At 43.0% G+C, this 24,463-nt stretch overlaps 1 protein-coding gene across 2 annotated transcripts in view; it reads right to left on the bottom strand.

Moving 5' to 3' along the window:
• Nucleotides 1–24,463, bottom strand: part of SPHKAP (SPHK1 interactor, AKAP domain containing) — a 167,354-nt gene that overhangs the window by 28,368 nt on the left and 114,523 nt on the right. For both annotated transcript variants that reach the window (XM_069975571.1, XM_069975572.1), the window contains one exon: nucleotides 729–779. In XM_069975571.1, coding sequence (XP_069831672.1) covers nucleotides 729–779 — 51 coding nt within the window. The remainder of the gene's footprint in view (nucleotides 1–728; nucleotides 780–24,463) is intronic.

Below are 24,463 nucleotides of genomic sequence, written 5' to 3'. Positions count from 1 at the left end.
CAGACAGCTCCATTCATTGTATAGTGGCTGTGCTTAGTTACTACAGCTCAGGTCCTACTGAAATGAATGGGAGCTGAGGTGCAGTTACTCAGTACAGTCACTACTAACTGCGCAGGACTGTGTACTTCTGGGTTTGTCTATCTGTGCATATACGAGGGCAGTGGATTGGGCATACAGCCAATCATAAGGGAGCCTGGTTTCAGCACCTCTAATCTGATGTTAATGACCTATCATGAAGATCAATATACTGTGATAGTGGCTTTGCTTGTATGGCAGGACTGGAATGAAAGTGGTCTGTGTTCACACATTATACAACAATAAAAAAGTTTTAGGCTTTAAACCATGAATTATGCCCAGGTTATACCATGTTAAATTGAGCCACATACTGTATAGTGCTAAGTGCATTAAAACTATGTTAGTAACAACTTACAGGAACACTAGACAAATGTATTATATTTTGTTGTGCGAAATGCAGAGCCCAAGAGGTCAGTGGACTTAACACAGTATATAGATTCTGCCAGGGTGTTGGACCTCTTAATGTGGGTAAATGTCAGTTGTCAAGTAGCATGAGTAGTCATAGTATCACTACGTAATTACAGTGATTATCCACACATCCCATTAGAAGGCTTCTCTCAGGCCATACATGTTACCATAATAAAGAGTAAGGGTCAGCCAAGGACTAGGTTGTGTGTTACTGTACTGCAGAGTGTATGGGGAAAGTGACTTACCTTCCGTAAAGCTTCAGGACTTAAATCCTCTTTTAGGTTGACAAAACAGATCTAGAAAAATAAAAAATTCAAAAGCTCAGTAGACTACACATTCAAAACCCACAAAATCGATATACACTTTGGGAAATAGACTCAACATAGTCACTAGAAGACAACATTAGGTCTTATAAAGCAATTGGGCGCACTGTGGCTATGCTGCTCAATACATAATTTTTTGCTGTTATCCCAACACATACTGTGAACATATCCCAGAAATGTTATGTAAATGGGGCCTAAGTTCTGACTATTGGGGTAAAGGCAGCCATACACCTTGAACAGCTTTCTGCTAAACACAAATATGGCCAGCAGCTATTCCTCCTGTCCTCTCCATAGTTGTAGCTATACCTCTGGTGGATTATATCCCTTGAGAGGTTTAAAGATAGCTGTTTTAGGGTACTTGCCCCTTATCAGTAGTCACTGTCACCTAGCCCTATGTATTTTACTCACCCACTTGCATCAAGCATTGCCTACTTATACTTATGTTTCCAACAGCATCCATTATGGCCTCCATTGCATCTGCAACAGGCTTTCCCATGCCTCAAATTAATCTGTTATGCAGGGGTATCGCAACCCTTTTCCTTCTTCCCTCTTAAGGCCCATGGATGTCATGTTCTGCTCTCTGGAGGCACCTCTATTAAGGAAAGCAGTGAGCCATTAAAGGGGTTGGCCACTTTATAGTAAAATATTTCAATGTACAGTATTAGTAACTGTACTCACTGCACTTACTGACAGCAGCTCCCTGTAGAGATAAAATCAGACTTCCCTTCTCCAGGCTGGGCTGCCCTGCTCTGTAGTGAGTCTGTCCATAAGATGGCCGACATGGAGGAGCATGTGACCATGCCCCGAACTCCAGTGTCCTCCATAGGCATATACAAGCTCAGTGGAGGAAACTGGGGCGGGGCATGGTCACATGCTCTTTCATGTTGGCCATCTTATGGACAGACTCACCACAGAGCAGGACAGCCCAGCCTGGAGGAGGGGAGTCTGATCACTGATCCACCTTGGGCACCATACCCATCATATTTTGGTAAACTCAGATGTACGATAAAACATATGATATGTAGCCCAGGGCCTCAATAGGCCAAATTCTGCTTGTTACTATGTTAGGTCTGTTTTTTTCCAGTATACTTTTTATTTGAATGATACAAAAGCATAGTAGCCTCAAAGAAGTATGCTAGGTTTATTCTATAGAAGTTTATTGTTATGCCACTTATGTTATGTTATGCTGCAGTAGGTTTTTTTTGTTTTTTTACCATATATGATTGTGGCCTCCACATCTTGTGAATGGGGCCTTAATTTGATCATCCTCTTTAAGTTTCTGTAAAATACAGATCACTTACACTCATTCACTCAAGCACTTAAACCAAATGCTATGTATTACTCCATCTTATGTCTGATGTCTTAGCTATTGTAGCAGGGCATTCTGTAGTTCGGTATACCTCAGCGGCAGAGACTGAATTATTTAATCACATGCATTAAATTCTTCTGCTGTCATACATCGCACTTTGTATTGTTATGGGTTGAAAGCCTGCCTGTGTGTCTCCGCATTGTTAGCACGCTATGTATTCCTAACTAGCTTATAATTATGTGAAGGTCTTTGTGCTTTAAGCACGTTTCTTAAAGCTTAGTAAGACGGCTGTTTGTTTAAAGATGCAAGACTGAACTCCCCACGCAGCGTAACATAGAATGGGGCACAGGCTCACAGCTTCAAGTACAACCAAGAACAGAAATAATTACAGTATTTCAACACAAGTGAGAAAAAATTGTAATAAAAAATGTAAAAACTGCACAAAACAATAAGCATAGAAAAATTAACATTATACATAAATGAGATTCTAACCTACTTATTAAAGGGGAATCAGAAAATTGTATTTAAACTACAGTATTACCCCTAGACATTATCTAGTGTTATCACACGTTGTATTGGCTTCTGCACGTTTTCTCTTGGCTTAGCTCTGACAGACGTTTCATTTTTAATGTGGTGTTTCCTCAGTCGCTCCCAAGTTCCACTCTCTCTCTCCTAAGATAATCATCTTCTGCTGTCTCAGGTGGTTTGACTAGATCTTGTGTCTGAGCTCTAGTCCCACTTCTTGAGTGATGTCAACTAGAGATGAGCGAACCGGGTTCGGGTTCGAGTCGATCCGAACCCGAACGATCGGCATTTGATTAGAGGTGGCTGCTGAACTTGGATAAAGCTCTAAGGCTGTCTGGAAAACATGGATACAGCCAATGACTATATCCAAGTTTTCCACATAGCCTTAGGGCTTTATCCAACTTCAGCAGCCACCGCTAATCACATGCTCACATGAATCACATGCTCCAGGTTCGCTCATCTCTAATGTTAACGCCTCTGACAAGCCCCTTAAGCCTATGTCACAATCTCCCTGTTATATATACAGGTATATTTATTGAGACATTTAGATAAGAATGTGGTGTGTTTGCAGCATGCTGCCTTGTGCTGAGTAATGTAAAAAGCAGAGGAGCTGACAGGGAATAAATACAGCTGTTCTAGACTTTCATTTAACCCACTAACATAAGAAAAATAGGGTGAGCACATGTGGTCCCTGACCCCTAGCAAAAAATAAATAAAAAATAAAAAATGTATCTAACATGTACATTATAATTGTGATGACTTATGTAGCAGAAAAGCTTTTTGGGCATCTCTGTCCACCAGGCCCAAGTGTTGCTCCTATCTGCATCTGTGCCCTCCTTTTACACCCCCTACACCAATGTTTCACACTGCAAGATATTTACAGCTTCCCACTTCCCGCCATTCTTTATGAATGGTAATGTTAGGTATAATGATACTTTGATTCTAGCTTAATTCATCTACTTAAACATTAGCAATAGGCACATAATATAAATCTTTAATGGATCAGCCCCCGCACCATAAACCAGCAATTTCAACATATGCATTGCAAAATAGTTCCTTCTATGAATCCTATAGCTCTTATGCTTCAATCCTCATATTAGCTTGTATGTATTTTAATCATGCACTTACAGGTAAATTACCTGCTCTTTGCTGGATACAATAGTGTAAAGCAGACTTCTAAGGATTCTTGAAAGTCAAGAAAAGGTCAGACTATTTCAGTCTGCAGAAGTTATAAAACATAAGAGCTTCCAAGAATATAGAAGGCAATTTATTTAAAAGAGCTGCCATGGTAATTTATTTTGTGAATGCACATGCTCTCTAGTTCACTAAACGTCTGCAGAAGGAGATGGGCCATCTGCTATTCTTCCTCGAGTATCCGCCTAATGTTGCAATCTCGGCAAGAACTTTACTGGCATATGTTGGTGTAAGTATTCCAGTGTGTGACCCTCACATGTATTGCCTGATTACTCTGGGGATGTACAAACATTTACTTGGGCAATGAATATTTAATTTGAAAATCACAGTAAAACTAAATAACTCGGATAGTAGAAGTGAAGAATGAAAGCCGTGTAGAGTAGTGATCCCCAATTTACAACCTGGCAACCAACTGGTGGCCATCATGTTTTGGCGGATGTTTGGCCCTGAGGGAAAGACAAATTTGTAAGGTGCCATTGCCTTTCCCAGGAGCACAGAGGGAACCTATAGCTACTATATCTGTACATAGAGGAGGCCTGGCTATTATATTAGAGCATAGTGGGGGCCTACATACTATATGTGCTGGAGGCTAGGTTCACACTAAGTAAAAATGACAGCTGTCTTTCATAACAATGGCTGCCATTTTGCATTCACAGTTATTAAAGCAGCACTATCAGCAGGTTCGGGCCAGTGAACCTGCTGATATGCACCTGATGCTCTTTACCTCAGGATCCCCGTGCTGTCTTCTTTATTCCTCTGCAGTCCGGTAACCCGTTGTTTTCGGCTAATTACTGATATGGTAATTAACGTGCGTGGAGCATTTGGGGCGTTCCCTATGCTCCCGGAGCACCCATTCGTCCCGCCTAGCATGCCGCCTCCCGGCCCACCCACTATGCACATTCATATATGCATAGCTAGGCCGCTTGTTATGGGCTGCTTTATGCACATGCGCCGTAACAACCAGCCTAGCTATGCATATATGAATATGCATAGTGGGCAGGCTGGGAGGGGGCAGGCCAGGCGGGATGAGTGGGTGCTCCGGGAGCATGCCACGCATGCCAATTACAATATCAGTAATTAGCCGAAAACAACGGGTTACCGTTACCAGAGGAATAAAGAAGACAACCTGGGGATCCTGAAGTAAAGAGGGGCAGGCGCATATTAATAGGTTCACTGGCCCGAACTTGCTGATAGTGCTGCTTTAAATATATTGGATGTTATTTGTGCAATGATGGCCGTTATTATAGAAGACGTCCGTCATTTTTACATAGTGTCAACCTAGCCAACATGTACAGCACTGGTACCTACCAAAATATGTTCAGTATATATATATGGGAGTTTTCTGCACTTTTCCCCAGGCAGCAGAGCGACCCATAGCATCTCCTTAAAGGGAACCTGTCACCCCCCGTGCCGGGGTGACAGGCTCCCGACCCCCCGTTAGAGCCCCCTATACTCACCTCATCCCGCCGGGTCCCGCTTCTGGAGGTGGTTGGGTGATGAAGATCTCAGCCGCTGCAGCCCGGCGCGCGCACTGAGAGATGAGTCCAACGCTCATAGAGAATGACGGAGCGCTGGACTCTCCTTTCATTCTCTATGGGTGTTGGACTCCTCTCTCAGCGCGCGCGCCGGGCTGCAGCGGCTGAGATCTTGATCACCCGACCACCTCCAGAAGCGGGACCCGGCGGGATGAGGTGAGTATAGGGTGCTCTAACTGGGGGTCGGGAGCCTGTCACCCCGGCACGGGGGGTGACAGGTTCCCTTTAAGGCCTCGATGGGCTTCAGGACAGACATAGGACTAAGTGCAGGACTAATAGGACTGTCAAGCTACATAACCTCAAGAAATCTGCACTTCACATTGCAGATAGAGTGAGTAGATCCTTTTGGGACAAATTGGGAAAACTTCTTTCTACCATCCAGACCTCCAGTACCAAGACATTAATGTTCCCCATGGCTGCAAAAGTCCAACACAGTCCGGCCCCTCCACTGTAATGTCTGCCAGTATATACTTACACACTTTAAACTGACAGTCAGCCCCTAACCCCAGCAGCCCCTGACTGTGATCTGGGTTTATGCCCTTTGTGCATCACAGGTCGTCACTGAAGGTAGTCATGATAAGCAGGAGACCTTGCATGTGCAGAGCGAGATCTCCCGGCTGCCTCAGGATAAGTCATTAAAACCTGTGTGTTTAGAGGTGCAGCACCAGCATACAGCCCCAGGTGCAGAGACTGTATTGGGTTACTGTAGCTCAGCTCCCATTTAAACGAATGGAAGCGGAGATGCAATAACTCAACACGCTCACTCCAGAAGATGTGCTGGGTGTCTGCAAGCCACAGAAAAACCCTGGCAGTGTCATGCGGCATAGTAGGCAGAAGTGGGGATGTGGTTTCCACTATGTTCGCATTACATTCCCAACGTATATGTGGATATCCAGCCATTCTGGTGTATTACTTTACATTTACGTCATTTGTTTCATTACATAGATGAATTAATGGCGACGGAGTATAAATAGAGTTCAGCACCCGATGCTTTTTTTTTTTTTTGCTGACGCTAATTTTTTTTCTATACACCGCGTAAAAGCAGGGGAATAGTCTCCTAAGGAATACGACAAGCTTTTCATTACTTTATGTTGAACATACACAAAAGAAATTAATCGTCCATGAACTAAATCTAAACTCATCTCTCCTTTCCCACTGCTGCAGTTTTTCTTGCTGCATAAAAAAGGAATAAAAAGTGAGAAAGCAAAGACTGATTAAAAAGATCATTGAAACTCAGCCATAAATAATTGGGTATAATGAATGGCTTATGCAGAGTCCTTTTATCTCTCTTATTATCATCTTACGTCTTAGCTGATACAATGCCTCTGTCTTGAATATATGCCTTTTGTTTTCATAAAATGGAAATGTTTTGAGTGTCCCTGTAGAGATTGTATAAATCTCACTTAACGGCCTGATAGCATTCATGCACCATAACTCACTGGATTAGGTACAGTGTGCTGCCTGAGCCAAGATAAACAGCTTTTACACCAAGAGTAGACACATGACATGGGGACAGGAACTGTCCAAAGCAGAAGTTTTCTATAGGGATTTGTTACTGTTCTGGACAGTTCCTGAAATGGAGAGAGTACCCCTTTAAGGCTTTTGACACGTTTGCACTGATTTTCTTTTCTAATTGTTCATTCAGGTACATGACCTGCAGCTCTTTTTATTCCTATGGAGCCGCTGGAAAGAGCAGAGTAAGCCGGAAAGGTGCTTACTTGGCTCTTTCCTTTAGTTCTATTCATTCTAATGGAGCCGCAACAAAGAGCCAAGTAAGCCTGAAAGTGCTTACTCGGCTTTCAGGTGGCTCCATAGGAATGAATAGAGACGCAAGTCACATGCCGGGGCCTAATATGAAGGCAGGGGGGTTACAAGGTTGGACCACATGCGATCTCTTACTTGTCGCCTATCCTGTGGATAGGGGGCAAGTTCATTTTCCTAGGACAACCTCTTTAAGCAATGTTCTAAATAGTATTTATTATATTTTTCTATAGTTTGGTTGCTGGAGAGTTTGAATATTTTAGCCAAAACCAGGAGCGGAACTGACATGGAAAAACTATATATTAAAGATTTGCCCCTTTTGCAGTGTTTTGGATAAAAAAATACTCAAAGTGCCCACAACCTTTGTGTAACACCTTCCTGTCCCTCCCTTACCTTACTCTCACTTCATTTCATTGGTGGACAGGGTCACCTGGGCGGGGCTTCACGTTAGTTGAGCCCCATCTCCCTACTGGGAGAGAGCACAACTGTCATGAAGCCCCGCTTAGATGACACTGTCCATTGATGAAATTAAGAGATTTTAGAGCAGAAAGAAGACACAGATAAGTTTCATAGGTATATCTCCAATATGCAGCATCTAAGCTTGTGGATGGTGTGGAGAACTGCACATAGAGTAAGGGGGAAGACAGTATCACTGTAAAGCGACTCTGTACCCACAATGTGACCCCACTAAACTGCTTGTACCAGCAGGGGTCCATTCGGCAGGTGATGCAGTTATTATCCTAAAAAACAACTTTTAACCTCTTAGGGACATATGCCGTACCCGTACGTCATATGTCCCCAAGAGGTGTTCAGAGGGGGGCCGCGACCCCGCTCTGAACTGCCGCGATCCCGACTGCTATCTGCAGCATGGGACCGCGGCTATTAGCGGAAGCGGTCCGATCGCCGCTCTCGCTTATTAACACCGTTGGATGCAGCTGTCAAACATGAAATTTTTTTAAAAGCCATCAAATAATATAAAAGTTATGCAAGTTGAATATCATTTTAATGGTACCAACTTGAGGAACATGTGTAACATGTCAGTTTTTCCATAGGACAAACAGCGCAAAAAACCCCAAAGAAAAAGAATTGCGTTTATTTTTCAATATTACTGCGCACATAATTTTTTTCTGGTTTTGCAGCATATTTTATGCAAAAATTAAGTCTGCCATTGCAAAGTACAATTAGTGACGCAAAAAATAAGGGCTCATGTGGGTTTCTAGGTGAAAAAAATGCAATTGCTATGGCCTTTTAAACACAAGGAGGAAAAAGCGAAAACGCAAAAACGAAAATTGCCTCCGTCCTTAAGAGGTTAAACTTGCAGCCCTGTGCCCAACAGCCGTGGCTTAGATTGTGTATGCATTAGGCTGGCACACCCTCTCTGTCCCTCCTCCCTGCCCTCCTCTTCATTAGGAATGCTCCAGGCAGATTGTTTCCTATTCCTCACCTGTGTCAGCACGGCTGGATCGTTAAGGCACCTGTGCAATGTTTAGACAGGAGAAAATGTTCTGGGGGAAACCCTAATGAGGAAGAGGGTGGGAAGGAGAGAGGGGGGTGCAAAGTTTGGGCACAGATACTGTAAGCCACGGCCGTTTGACACAGGGCTGCAAGTTTAAAAGTTGTTTTTTAGGACAATAACTGCATCACCTGCCGAATGGACCCCAGGACAGATCTTGGATTAAAAGCAGCTATCTGAAGGTACAAGTGGTTTGGGGGGGGGGGGGGGGCAGATTAAGGCCTCTTTACACAGGCCGAATGACCTTTTCACAGATAATCCTCTATAAGCTTAACACATCAACAACTAAAATCTCCCCCTTGTCCTGTTTGTGACAATGTATTAGTGTAGGTAGTATAAGTGTCAGCCAGGAGACCCTTATTGGCTAGGAGCCAGGGCTGCAGTAACCCAGTGACACCTCTACACTTAGTATGAGCCAACTGCTTTCGGCCGAGTTCTCAGGCTTCACCTCAGTACTTACAGGACATGTCAGAGGTTTGTATCGGTGGGGGTCTGGGTGCTGAGACCTCACTGTTTGCTCACTAAGCAGCTTGCACTCTTTATTGCCACTCTCAATGTTAATATTGCAATTGATGGAATTATAATGTAGCTTATGGAACTTTTGGCAATCGCGTCTACCAGAAGTTCTATAGGCACCAAAATGAAGGGGTAGAGCGCACTCTGCTAAGTGCTCCTGCCTCTTTGTTCTAGCACTCAGTGGAGGTCTCAGCACCTGGACCCCCATGGATATTTCTGACATGTTGCTATAACATGTCCGAAGTTTGTTCTAATGACAGGTATGCTTTAAAGTGTACCTGTTCTGCCAGCCTGCTGCCAGATTAGTGGCAAGTTCCTGTGTTAAACTGGAAGTTGGCGTCTTTCTGGATATCAACATGCAAGGAAACCGTAATGCAAGCAGCCCCCATTAGCCGACATGACAGGTACACTTTAAAAGGATCTGCTGCTAATGTTATGGGGCAGATACCAAAGGACATCTTCACAGGCTTGTGGAGTTCATGCCTTTTAATGTTATGGCTTAGAATAGAGTTATTTAAATATCTATCACATCATATATTTTTAGTGAATCACCAGCATTAATGTAGCCAATATATAACATATTTTTCAAATATATTATATTTTATTGCTGTGTTGAAATTACCAACATCCTACTTGCGCATTTTGCTGCCTGTTCCATCTTATGACTCATCCTCTCCTTCCATATTACCGCAATGAAAACATTAATCCCAGTGCGACAGCAGCCTCTCTGTATCCCTAAATAGTCTTGCTTTACATTGCCTAACCGAATAAATACAATATCTCTTAGGTATATATATATATATATATATATATATATATATATATATATATATATATATAGTACGCAACAATGGTAATTTTCCATTGACAAGTGACACGTGAATATACAGTATACAGAGATGAGAGGTGGTGCATAGGTACAGCTTGTATCTTCTTGCACCATTCTGTGAGTAGTGGATGAGGTCAGAGCTGAACAGCTATTTTACGGCGTATAAGACGACTTTTTAAGTCGGGGGTCGTCTTATACGCGGGGTATGGTTGCCCCATATGGTGGGGGGGGCTCAAAATTGGCCCTATCCCCATTGTATGGGGTGACCACTATAAAAAAAACAAACATTTAACTCACCTGGGGCTCGTTCCGGGAAAGGGTCCTAGGTGTGTTAAATGTTTTTTTTTTGTTTTTTTTGCTGCAGTTAACCCCTGCCTGATCACATTTTCCGGCATATAAGGTGAACCCCTGACAATGTTGTTAGAAGTCAGGGGTCGTCTTATACGCCCAGTCGCCTTATACGCCGGAAAATACTGTATATCCAGTTCTGATATCTATTTCTTAATAGGACTGCAGTCTTTACCATAATACTGGTACTAGTCATGCTAACCAGGCTCAAACTAGACCATGGGAAAACAGACGCACTAATTTGTGCAAATCGTAGTAAATTCATAGCAATAAAGCTGTACCTTGGAGGTCTTATCGAAAGCTACAAAAACATGGCCACTTTCTTCCAGAGACAACACCACTCTTGTCTCCAGTTCAAGTGCGGTTTGCAATTAAGCTCCATTCACTTCAATGGAACTGAGCAGCAAAACCTGCACCCAATCTGGGGACAAGAGTAGGGCTGTCTCTGGAAGAAAGTGGCCATGTTTTTGTAGTACTGGATAAGCCCTTTAAACAAGTAAGATTGGTAACAGGTAATATCTGCATGTACCCTTAGAGTGGACCTCTACAGATAATTCTGTTGATGTACACAGACACCCCGGTCTGACACTAATGCTACCCAGTGTCATTGTAAATTGAAACAATCACTTCTAACAACGGTAATACAGGTCTAAGATACTGTTATTAGAGTGGCTGAGCTGAGCTATTAGGTTACTATTACACCAGATGATTATTGGCCGTACAGTATTTGCCCGATTATTGTTTAGTGTAGTAGTTCATGTTTAAAGGCAATGATCAGCAACTTTGGCTGATTGTTGTTTTAAAGCATGAACCAGAATCCTGATCCCGATAGTGACGGTCTGCTGGCCGTCACTTTGTGTAATAGGGGTGACAGCAGCTATCTTCTATGGGCCACCTGGACGATCTAAAGATTGTCAGGGCTGCCCTTTCCGCTGCTCCCCTGCTTCTCCCCACTCAATGTCTGTGTGTGTAATAGCACTGACAGCGAGAGGAGAAAAGGAAGAAGCGAGCGCTGAGCTGACAGGTCGGTGTTCACTTGCTCCTACATATGGGGTCGTCTAATATGGCCCTTAAAAATACAAGTAGGAGGCAAAGCTATGGGGGGCTGCCCAGGCAATTCTTAGGTTGTCTGTGCTGCCCACTGAAGTCAGCAGCGGTCTTATTACATGGAGCGACACGCAGCAGTCCGTCGTTGACATGTTTGGGCCATTTGAACATGTTGAAAGACGACAATCAGCCGCCATCGTGTATGGTCTTTTAACATGCACTATTAGATCAGTTATCAGCTGGAATGGTCGGTAATTGGCCAAGTATGGACGATAACTGTTTGGTGTAATAGGGCCTCTAGTGCAGCAAGGGGAGGGAAGCACTTAACTGAGCACTGCTTCCGACTTGGTGGAGGTCTAAACACCCAGGCCCATTCTCAACCCTACAGCTCTGTGACATGTCAAACTCTTTTCACTCTAACACTATATGCACTCTGCACAGTTACGCCGGACATTACTGTAAGATGCATAAACTGTTTAACAGGAACAGAGGAAACACTAGCTGACCAGTCAATGATTCTCTAGCAACAAAGCCTAATGAGACATTGCATATAAAGTATTAATTAGTACAGACGTCTCACTTGCAAACGTCTGCAGATTCATTTGTAAAATTTACACTTACAAGACTAATGCATTAAGATTATGACCCTGACGGGAATTAGCAAAGTATCCAGCCTAGGAATGTATATATAATGTATAATCTATTGCGAGAAAAACTTATTAGGATGGGATCCAAGAACAAGTCTCATGAGAAAACACCATAAGCATTTCCCTTGTAAAACAGCAGTCTCCTAACATGTAAAGACCTCATTAAAATGAGCCTATAGGGTATTGATACCAGTATAAGTCCTAGATATGTACATGCATGGATGAGATATTTTCACTTGCAATACACAGCTGTATAACCCATACTGCATGCGAATGAACATACTACCACAATGGCCGATGTATAATGTATGAAGCATCAAGAAAGTGATTGACTCCAAAGTCATTACTATGTCAGAACCCATTGAAGGATCCTCTGGTGCTTTGTTTAGGCCAGACTGACCCTGTCTAGGGGTCTACTACTTTCTCGTTCATTACATTAAAGATTTCCTTGCCCTATCTAAAGTTGCTGAGCCCAGTGTTTTTCCTTTTCCTTTCTCCACAGGTTTTCAGATTTTATGAATTATATGACCAGGGACAGGGAGGGTAGTAAAAAATAACCAAAAACAATTATAGTAACCCCTATGTATCTATATTTTGTGCATTTGACTACTGAGGCCAGTGATTGGCTAAAGCTTCCTGTACACAGTGAGTGCCCCCACCCCCCTGGCATGGTGCACAACTATATTTTATTTTCTGCATTTCAGGGACTGGGACCTGAGCTGGGCCATTTTCTAGTAGTACACACAGGGACTCCTCTTACTTTACTTTTCTGACCAATCATAGTGCAACACATTGGGAGACATTCATTAAACTTGCGGCAGGGTTAATACACAAATAAAGTTACTTATTACACAAATTCCTTTCACTCCAGGTGAAGGGACTAAAGCCCCTATTCCACGGGTCGTTTAAAGGAGCAATATCGTTCGTATTCGGCCGATATCGGCCACTACGAACGATATTCGTCCCGTGGAATAGAGTGCAACGATCAGCCGACATCGTTCATGTCGGCTGATCGTTGCAGTCGCTTGTTTTTCAACATGTTGAAAAACAAGCGACTGATATAGCAGCGATCTGCTGCCGTCGCTCCGTTGAATAGGAGCATCGGCAGCAGATGCTGCTATATCCTATGGGCTGGCCGGACGATCAGCGATCCTCCGAGCAGCCCCTCCCGCACTCACCCGCTCGCTGCAGCCGCGTTGAATAGCGGCGGCAGCGAGCGGGTAACGAGGAGCAAACGAGCGCTAATAGCGTTCGTTTGCTCCTCCAAACGACTCGTGGAATAGGGGCATTACATTATTTGATGTAACAAGGCATTTCTATTCATAGCTTTTAAAGCATTGAATTAGGAGCTAATTTTGCATAATAATAATAAAAAAGCTTAAAATAGCATATTATAAAACCATCCTGTGGGTTCACTGCATTGGCTCCATAAGTGAGTTACATTAAATGGAATGTCTATATTGTCACAACGACAGACAGTACATGGCGGCTGTATATTACAGATGATACTTGTAGGCAGCTGCTGATACAATTGTGTTCACTGTACTGTTAGGGATGGGTGGGAATTGATGGAGTCAAGGACCCACCAAAAGATTTTTCAGCTCCCTGGTGGGTCAGTCCAATGTTTATTTTGTATAGCATTAACGTAATAATAATTGGCTGAGTGGGCATTTCTGAGTTAGGGCCATGACATCACAGGATTGGGAGCCCGGCAGGGGAGCTGTGCCACTGCACTCCAGGGGCATGGGAATGGGTAAATAGGACATTTTTTATGATCGCACCACCTCCTGTCCTCCCTGCATTTTTCACTGTTGCCCAGAATACCCCTTTAATTTTTGACTCACTCTCTTTCAAACACACACACACACACACACACAGCCTGCTGCCGCCGTAGCGTGTGCACACACAGCCTGCTGCAACCATAGGGTGCACACACACACACACACAGCCTGCTGCAGCCATAGCGCGCACATACACACACACAGCCTGCTGCAGCTATAGCACACTGAAGAAAAACACACAATCTTTTCCCAGAGAGATACTACCACATTGACTGCAGTAGTTTACAGTCTTTGCAGTCTGTATTACACAGGATACCTTCATATTACACTGCTGCTCATATACAATCATCCAGCATCCAATAAGAGAACAGCACAGATCTCCCCCCAACACAATGGACTCCAGCTCAGAAACAAACTTCCAAATACAGTGGTACCTTGGTTTAAGAGTTACTTGGTTTAAGAGTGTTTTGGTTTAATAGCTCACAGTTTTTCAAAATTGTGACTTGGTTTAAGAGCATTGCTTTGGTTTAAGGTGGGAGGGCAAGTAGAGGAGGGGCATGGTCTGCATAGCGGGGTCTACAGCATTGTACTCTGACCAGGAAGTCTCCCTCACCTTCCAAATCATAGCAGATCCACTTCAGGCTGGGGCTTGCATCAGGGGACAGGACTGTGGGGGTAATCTCTCCATAGCTGTAACCCCTCTCTCCCCAGGCAGAGTGCTGCTATACTGTGCACACATCTGTCCTGCTCATTCCTTCATGCTCCCTGCAGTCTCTGTCAGCCCTTGTGTTTCCCATCCTCTCCATTACTGTACAGTCACTTATAATATGACATATTCTGCTGTTTCTGAATGTTTGTTTCATTTGTTTTACATGTTATTCAGAATAATAAATCATTATTTTTGGGGTGTGGAAAAAAAAAAAAAAACTTGCGGCAGGGGCCTACGCTAGATTAGCCCCTTCTCCTTGGTGTACGCCTGCCATATACCCCGCTTGCCCAATGGGTGGGCACGGGGAACACAGCAGGGCGGGGAAGATGTGTGGCCGCGCCACATTATTTATGAATTACACCTGCTTGCAGGCATAAATCATGATCCAAATCTACACCTAGTGCAGGTTCAGGCACCTGGCTGGCCGGAAAAATGGGGCGGGGCCTAATTTTACACCAGCGTAGGAGTATGCTTGTCTTCATAAATCCCCTCCTATCCTCTCTGCAATACAATGACATAGAGCTGGTAAAAGTGCACTGAACAGGCTGCCACTGTGCTGGGCTTATGATTTGCACAGTACCCTACTGTAACTGACATGTGAGAATGAGGTTGCTAATACATTGGCTTTGAAGGTGCCGTATAAGCAGACAAGCAACTCGACAAAAACTCATGATCGCAGCAGGTTGCATGACTGCTGTACGCTTTTCCATCCATAAACAGCCATGGAAAATTCTATTGCCTTGATACAACTTATCAGGATTTGAAACCCCCGATGTGTAGTATTGTATTTTGCATTTATTGCATATAGTATTTCTTTTGGGTCTGTACTTATGTGCTATGTATTCATCCGGTCACCTGTTAAGTTGTTCCGTGTGACGCCACTTCTATGGTGGATGGTCGGTGGAATTTAGCACAGCCGGTTATGATATTGTTGTGACGTCAGTGCTACCTCAGCACACAGGTGTGATGGTATACCTGCTTGTTGTGTGTGGCTGGCTATACCTTTCCCCAATGGTCGGTGACCTGCCGGGTTGTGATGGGTCCCTTGGGCGCTTATCACAGTGGTCCGGAGTGGGAAGATGACCCACCCAGACGGTCAGTACCGCCACCCAAAGAAAGGGGAGATGACTAGAGATGAGCGAACCGGGTTCGGGTTCGAGTCGATCCGAACGCGAACGATCAGCATTTGATTAGCGGGGCCTGCTGAAGTTGGATAAAGCTCTAAGGTTGTCTGGAAAACATGGATACAGCCAATGACTATATCCATGATTTCCACATAGCCTTAGGGCTTTATCCAACTTCAGCAGCCACCGCTAATCAAATGCCGAAAGTTCGGGTTCGGATCGACTTGAGCATGCTTGAGGTTCGCTCATCTCTAGAGATGACCCAAGGACAGAGTAGCTTGTGTGTAAGTGCTGGTGCAATGATCACTGAGTCCCAATAGAATAAATAAACTTTTCCTTTTACTGATAAATGTTCAATGATACAGGTGAATAGTATAATACATGACTGATACAGACTTGACTTCACTAGAGCTGCTGAGGTAGAGAGTAGCCGTGCTGACTTGCATGTTAAGAAGGGTGGAGAGTTCAGAACAGTGGAGAGGAGTACAGTAGGTCGTAAGAGTCCCAACCCAATGTAGTACTGTGCTCTGCCGGAACTTTAGAAGAAGGAGAAGAATACTTGCGAAGAATACTTGAAAGAAGAAGAATACTTGTGCCCGTGTTTTGACCTTTGTCGCAATACCACCTTTTGCCCTGCAGTGTCGAATTACCTGTCCTATCAAGGTGACACAAGCCCCAGTCCTAGTTAACTGTGTTGAGCGAAGTGTCCGAGGGTGCCCTGGTATCACCTGCGTTGCGAGATATAGTACGCAGGCTCTTGGCTGCTTTGCTCTATACTTTAGGATACTGTGCACTGTTTTGAGATGTTCACGGCGTGGGTTGGGGTGATCTCTGACTTGTCCTCTCTGTAGGTGTTTAGCACTGCATCTTGGATAGAAGTGTCTGTCTACCACCACACTCCAGACTAGACTAGACTTGACCCTAGGGGTTGTGTTGTGTAAGTATAGAGCGCACAGAAGAGAGAAGAGCAGAGATAGGTAGGTAAAGAACAGCATCTCTCATAGGCTGGTACAGATCAGCGGGTACATAAACAGTAACCCTACATGACTGCAGCTAAGCAATATAAAACAATGGTTAAACATAACAGTGACACCTTGTGGTAAAAAAAGGAAGGCAACTCCATTACCACTAAAGGGATAACTTCCTCACTGGTGCCTGAAGCACTTAACTGTGGGACACCACACTATCCTTCTATTGCACAGAAAATTTGATAGCTAACACAATTGTGATCTAATATTTAATAGACAAATCATAAGCTTTGAAGATTGCGGCCTCCAAGTGCCAAATGTGCAGTGTATAGCAGATGAACCATTCTCCCCTGTCACTGAAGAGTCCATACAGATCACTGTGAAATGTTGACAACTATAGATTTTATGTTACATCGGGTCAAATATTGAGCGTGCACCCAGAATCCAATGAATGCAATATATTTACATCCCCCGCTCTATTTGCAGATTGGCGGAAAATAATATTAGGAAAAAGTCAGTAAAGACATTTAATATAAGGACAAGGAAGCTCCCTTGAATCATTTCCAAGCATGCAAAAAAAATTACGACTTCATGCTAGAGAGATTCATCAATCTTCCTTATAAACAGATGGGGAGATTTCAAAACACATGTCTTCTGAGAGCAAGGTACAGAGACGCACAGCGAGATGACTGACGTCCTGGCACAATGCGAGCAATCCGCACAAATCTGTTACCAGTTGGATTATGTAACTACAAGACAATCGTTCCCGCGTAGCACCTCAACAATGGTTTAACTCATCTAAGGCTCTGTGACCATGTTTACTGTAATGAAGGGGTTAACCCTGAATCTATGAAAATTTACCCATACATACTTCTAGACTCTCACTAGTTGCTTTCTTGCTACTTTTCTGGCTCCTGTTCCTAAATATTTGCAAAAACCTTACGCATGTCACATGGACATACCAAAAAGTCTAGCAGCACAGCGCAACTTAATCCAATTGGCAGATGGAGAGGTGAATGCAGGTTTGAGTGCCAGCAACCCCAAATGCAGGCTTCTGACCACAGAACAATGAGAAAGTCCAACAGCATCCAAAGATTTTATTGCACATCCAAGCACATCTAAGCAACTTTTTGACTCAAAAGGTTTTTGATATGCTTGATAAAGACCAGAGACGAGCGCAACTCGAGCACGCTTGGGCCCAATTGTTTGGCTTTTGAATACTGGCAGCTGAAGTTGCATGCAGCCCTAGAGAATCCTGGAAAACATGGATACAGCCTATGGCCTATGGCTGTGCTCATCTCTAATAAAGACCCTTCTGGATCACAACTTTGCTTATACAGTATGTACTTGAAGACTCCATAGGTTATAATGGACACAGCAAACCCGTCTTCACTTTGGTCCTCTGTAATGAAGATGACTTTGCCTGATAATGAACAGATAAGAAGTGAAGTGAGGGGATGGGGGGGGGGGGGGCTGAGAAACCAGCTTTTTGAGTACAGAAAGAGGCCTTTTTTGCCTAAAAACCTAATAAAGAGTTTCTTAAAATCGTTTGTACTATTGATTTCTGTAAAAATATTTTAAATGACAGATACACTTTAAAGAACAGAGGGTGCCATTTTGTAAAAAGCACAACCATATTGTTTGCCACTTTTCCATTAGATCCTCTAATATTGATACTATACTATACTGTATTATCAATAATAAAGTATTATTGTACTGGGAAGGTACGACTACCATGACCACTGAGCATCTTATTGCAAAAAACTGAGCTGCCATGGAATCAGCAGAATTGGCCAATTAGGTTGAATAAGCTGTTGAGCGAGCATGCCCACAATCCTATGGCTATTATTACTATACATGATTAATCAACATGCAAGAATGTCATTTATTGTGGTTTTATCTAGGGGGCCTGTGCTGAATGGATGGGATCAGATAACCTATTTCATGGCGTAGATCTTTGTAATCAGAACTGTGCATAACTGATTGTAGCTGACAGGTTTAGGATTGGCACAGCAATAATTAATCATAGATAGATGTAATCCCTGTCATGTTGATGGCTGTAATAATCATTCCAATAACAACTAACATAATAGAGTATCTTGTAATAAAGGTCATTTAGAATGAACCTAAGCGAGGGAATCGTGAAAGCCCAATCTATCAAAGAAATGTGATAAGCATGGATGACAGCTTGTGAGTGACAAAATAGATGGCAGGAAACCTGGTCACAGCTTGTCACAGTGTGTGGCACCTCTCGCCTGCCACAGGCGCCAATCACACTGAGATGTGCAATGGAAGAAACGCTGTTTCAGGCGCTCTGAGACTTTCTTTTACCATGAAGAAAATGACTTGAATGCAATATGACCAGTTCTGAAGTGAATGGGAGATTTGTTGTAAAGAAGACACCTGGACATAAGAAAAACAAATCAGAATACAACCTATTGTTATGGGAGAGTGTTGTGGGCATGCTCTGTGTCATATGCAGAGGTCACCTATTGTTAATGGCTTATCCTGTTTACAATAAAGATGTCACTTTTCATTGTCCTCCTAATGAGATGACTGCTGAGAAGTGATCTATACAGAACCAGGAGCGTTTGCCATTTGGGAGCACAAGATTTTCAGTTTTTTAATTTGTACTTTACATTTTCCTTCAGTAATGTCACTATTTATCATAGTAATCATTCTTGACAATATGACAACAGGAGGTGAAGTCACTATAGTTGTTACTTTCTTAGTATGTGACACTTTGGGGGAGATATATCAAACATGGTGTAAAGTGAAACTGGCTCAGTTGCCCCTAGAAACCAATCAGATTCCACTTTTCATTCCTCACAGACTCTTTGGAAAATGAAAGGTGGAATCTGATTGGTTGCTAGGGGCGACTGAGCCAGTTCTACATTACACCGGTTTGATAAATCTCCCCCTTTGTCTCTAATAAAACCGCATAATAAAACAAATGTTTATTATCAGTTTTTCTAAACTCAAAGTAAAAGTGAAAACCAATAGGGCTGAACTTTCTGTTACATAGGCAAAAATGCCCACCAGGAAAAAAAAATTCAATATATTTGAGTAATAGGGTAACTGCAAGAAAGAAGCATTTCACAGAAAATTGGGTCTAAAACCCTAAATAGGGCTTGGGTGTCCAAGTTGGTGAGGAAAGGGTGGCTCCTATTTTGTTTATAGGTTGGGTTTATTGGGCTCACCATTGTCTCCTGAGAGAATCCACGTTAAAGAGGAACTCTGGAGAGAGTAAATTATTTTCTATTAAAAAGTACATTAAAAGTTATGTAATGTATTACTGTGTCTGTAAAGTTCTGCCAGACTGGTAGTTGATTGACATCCAGGAAGTGAAGAAAACTGGCCTCCCTGCAATCCACTCTGTCTCCTGCTTCCTCTGCCCACCTTCCTCAGGAGTCAGAGATCATGTGACTTCCCTCTCACATCGAGTTTGTTTGCTGAGCAAAGCCTGAGGATAAAGATGCTATGTAAAATCAAAAGAGAGAGGGCGGGGGCACCTCCTGGTGTAATAAGTTTTAAAAGGTAATACCGATAGGCAGGGATGTTGAGTTGCACTCACCTAGTGGAGTTGTGCGAAATTAGGCACAACTCTATACAGCACTTAGAACGAGAGAGACACCGCAGCTCCTGCCGGGGTACATCAAAGGAGACGTATGATAGGCAATCTTGTGTCAAGCCACAACGGGCTATTGGACCATGGAGTCCTGGCTTGGTATGGGCGCAGATGCTCAGGGAACCACACTATTACGTGGTTACTTCAGATAGTAGGAATTTATTATAATCACAACGCGTTTCGGCCGCCAAATACAGGGGGGCCTTTCTAAAGGCCCCTTTAGAAAGGCCCCCCTGTACTTGGCGGCCGAAACGCGTTGTGATTATAATAAATTCCTACTATCTGAAGTAACCACGTAATAGTGTGGTTCCCCGAGCATCTGCGCCCATACCAAGCCGGGACTCCATGATCCAATAGCCCGTTGTGGCTTGACACAAGATTGAGGATAAAGATGTGACAGGTGGCGGGTGTGGGCAGAGAGAATTTGGGGCATGGCAGTAAGGGAAGGGGTGAAAGGGGTGGGGCACCAACATGAAGCCCAGAAAGGAGCATGGCATGTGTGGGATTGGGTGGTTGGACGTTCTGAGTGTGCAGCACAAAGACTACTGGGAGATGAATGTTCCGTTCCCTATGAAGGGTACCTGCACATGTAATGTGAATTTTATGCTGAGGATTTAAGGCTGTGGATTTTTAGCTTTTTCTTCGTATTGATGAGCTCCTCAGAATCCAATCCACAATGTGAAATTGACAGAAGATTAAGTACCTGTGACTATGTAATGTTACTATCTCATTGCACACTTCAGTAATATGTACACTTTTCCCCATGTATGGTGGCGGGATACACAAGGCGCAGGATAGACAATCAATCCTCTACATAAAACTGCAAAATGCAAAAGGCTGCATCTATATACATAAAATGTTCAGCTGTGTGGTCAGCTATGATCTTTCTTCGGTAGACCTAAGGAGCACAGCTCAAATCTTTACTCCCCCACCTTTATGCCTTCAAACTAAGCAGTGAGGGTAGAGGAGGAAGGAGGCATGCATGCTGCAGCTAATCATAGCCTCCTGGACACCTGAACTCTAGACATGATATAGAGCTTACACATGCCCTTTAAATAAGGCCCAATCTACTTCTAATACATATGTATGGAGACCAGATAGATGTGATGAGGTCGATGACCAAAGCAACAATTAAAAAGGGTCACCATGTAATATATTTAGGAGGGGATATATTAAGCCCCGCCCCCTTCTTCATGGCAAGATTCACTAAGGTGTACGCCTCTTAGTGAATCCGGCAAGCCGGCTGCCCGGCGTGCCAAATCTACACCTGATAAATGATAAATGAGGCGCGGGAGGAGGCCACGCCTCCTCCTCGCCTCATCACGCCCCCGCAAGCTCCGCCAGCCCACCCATCGGACAAGCAGGGCGCACCGGAGGTGTACGCCAAGGAGAAGGGTCGAATCTGCACCTCCTCCCTGGCGTACGCCTCTGGCGTAAGCTTAGTAAGTCCCCCCCATTGTGTCTATTCCATAAACCAATTACCAATAGGGCCTATAGTTCTCTATGAAGATAATCAGTAGATTCTGTTTCCTTATTTTCATCTCCCTGCCGCCATTTATCAGCCATATGGACAGGGAACACTGTTTTCCCCTTAGGCTTTCCTATGCTTGTTTTTAGACTATGTGACACTTCTGTCATCTGTATTAATTAAAATCTCAGCAATTCTGCAAACCTTGTGCTCAGCAGCCTGACTGGTCTTATAATACTGACAATTAGTCTACTATATAAACCACAGATCTGCCTGGTCCTATTATACAGTCAGCGACCATAACATACGGAAATGGTGATTTAATATGATTCAGTTTACTACATTGTATTTTTATTGCAACTTTTGAGAACAACTATGGCAGCCACCTATCTATTCTTTCTGTACTGAACTTGACTTAGATTTAGAAAGTATTATGGTTGGCTGATTAGTTGAGCTGTTATACATATAAATGCACCCCCCTTGCTTTTTGCACTTCACTTGTATGATTTTTATCATTATATTCTTAGAGCAAAATATACACAGTAGGTATGGGTCTATATAGAGAATTCAGCTGCACAGTGTAATGGGATTGACTACTAGTAATCAGAGTGTAGTATACGATGAACAACTGGCAGTGTATATGCCAAAAAATAGTTTTCTAAAAATTAGCAATCTGTAAGTAAGTCATTCTCGGTATAGATAAGTGAACCTGGAGCACGCTTGGGTTGCCCCGAACTAGAATGCTCTGCATTTGATTACCAGTGGCTGAAGAAGTTGGATGCAGTCTTAGGGCAGCATCCAACCACGCATAGATTCAGCCATTTTTTTTAAAAAAAGATTGTTCAAGACTAGAGAAAAAGAAGGGTCTACTTTTTTCTAGAAACTATGCGGGGTGTAAATTTGAGGACATTTTTTACACAGTGATATACTATACAATACATACTTTACAATATTATCTGTATTCTGTGGGTCAGTACCATAACAATGATTATATTTATTTAGATTTTGTTTGAATACTACGTAAAAAAAGACAATTAATTATAGGATTAAATTGATGAATAATATAAACCACAATAAATTGTCTCTATTTTTCGGCTATGAAGTTGTGTGAGGCTCTTTTTTTTTTTTTTTGGTGCCATGATCTTTAGTTTTTATTGGTACCAATTTGGCACAAATTAGACTTTTTCATTGTTTTTCTGGGATTTGATGTGGTCAAAAGTCAGTAATATTAACATTTGTTATTTTATTTTGCATATAGGGTTTACTGCGTGGGATCAAAAACATTTTATTTTAATCGGTTGGACATTTCCATCCACAGTGATACCAAATATGTTACTTTTTTGGAATTTACCTTTTACTTTTATTTACTTTTATTTTTTAAGAATTCCTGCACCACTGCTAGTATCCTACTGCTCCTTCCAGCTGCTTGGACACTTTAACATTGCAAGCCCGCCCAGCCAATCAGCAGCTGCAGCGGTGTCCAGCCTCAGTGGCTGATTGGCTGGACAGGCCTGCAACATCACTGCCCCAGAACCCAGACGAGGACAGCTAGACAGAGCAGTAAGATACCGGCAGTAAGTCTGCTTTATTATTTTCAAACAACCCATCCCCAGGCATATATCAACAGGTCCACTGCCCGGAGTACCCCTTAAATGAATTGATTAGGAATTCTACAAGTTGGACTCATAAATGTTACATACAGAAATGTAGTGGTGGTTGTCTTAGTGATCTTATATTTGCTTTGATAAATATGTAAAACTTACACAACTTAAAAACAAAATCAGACCCCGCTTAATAATTGGAAAACATTTCCCATTGTGTGTTGTGGATCTGCTGCTCTCTGCTCATCACAACCTCCAAATAAAGAAAAGGAAAGCATTTGTAGCTAAAAAATTTTTTCAAAATGGGATCATTTCCATTATGAGAGAGCAGATGAGCCCGATCTCGGGTGGGTAGCATTTGGTGACCTTTTTTAAAAGTCAAAACATGCAATTTTGAGTCCCCTAATATTTACAGGAAATCTAGGAAACGGGAATAATACAACCGTTTCCCAAAACCCAAGCAGTCTGTAAACAAAGCAGCAGATGCACAGATGTAAGAGGGCTGAGTTTGTAATTTACGCCGTACATATTATGATTTGTTTTTCTCTGGTTTCCCATGGGATTGCAGAGGAACCAAATACTATGCGATGTTTTAAAATATCACTACACTGTATGGGGGCCCACCTTCCCTCTATCTTTAGGTCTAAAGCAAAATGTAACTTTTATTTCTTGATTTTCATACTTTTAAAGTTCTCAGGATAGGGCAAAATTATCTGATTCTAAAATACCGGACCCTAAGTGTCCCCTGAGAATGGAGCGTCAGTCACCCATGTACACTGCCGCTACAGTAGAGGGAAATATCTAACCTGCCGATATCTCTCTATAGAACTTGGGGTGCTGAGGATGAACATACATTTCTTATCTTCATCCTCAGCGCAGCTTCCATGATATTAGGAATTTAATCTCTGTGCTAATAAGTATTGTTGTGTGGATCTATCAAAATGTTTGGGTTCGGCAACGTTATCTGAACCCGAACGCTCAACATTTGATTCACTGTGGTTGAAGAAGCTGGATTCCTTCCTAGGAAGTCCTGGAAAACATTGATGCAGCCATAGGCATGGGAGTGTTCAGTCCAGATAATGTTGTTGAACCCAGTGCACCGATCCTCCCTGGCCGACCCACTCTGCTTTTATTATAAGGAGAATGACAGGCCT

Source organism: Dendropsophus ebraccatus, chromosome 6, assembly GCF_027789765.1.
Source record: "Dendropsophus ebraccatus isolate aDenEbr1 chromosome 6, aDenEbr1.pat, whole genome shotgun sequence".
Taxonomy (NCBI): domain Eukaryota; kingdom Metazoa; phylum Chordata; class Amphibia; order Anura; family Hylidae; genus Dendropsophus; species Dendropsophus ebraccatus.
The sequence above is the reverse complement of the archived record's forward strand: the minus strand, read 5'-3'. Positions and strand labels throughout refer to the sequence as shown.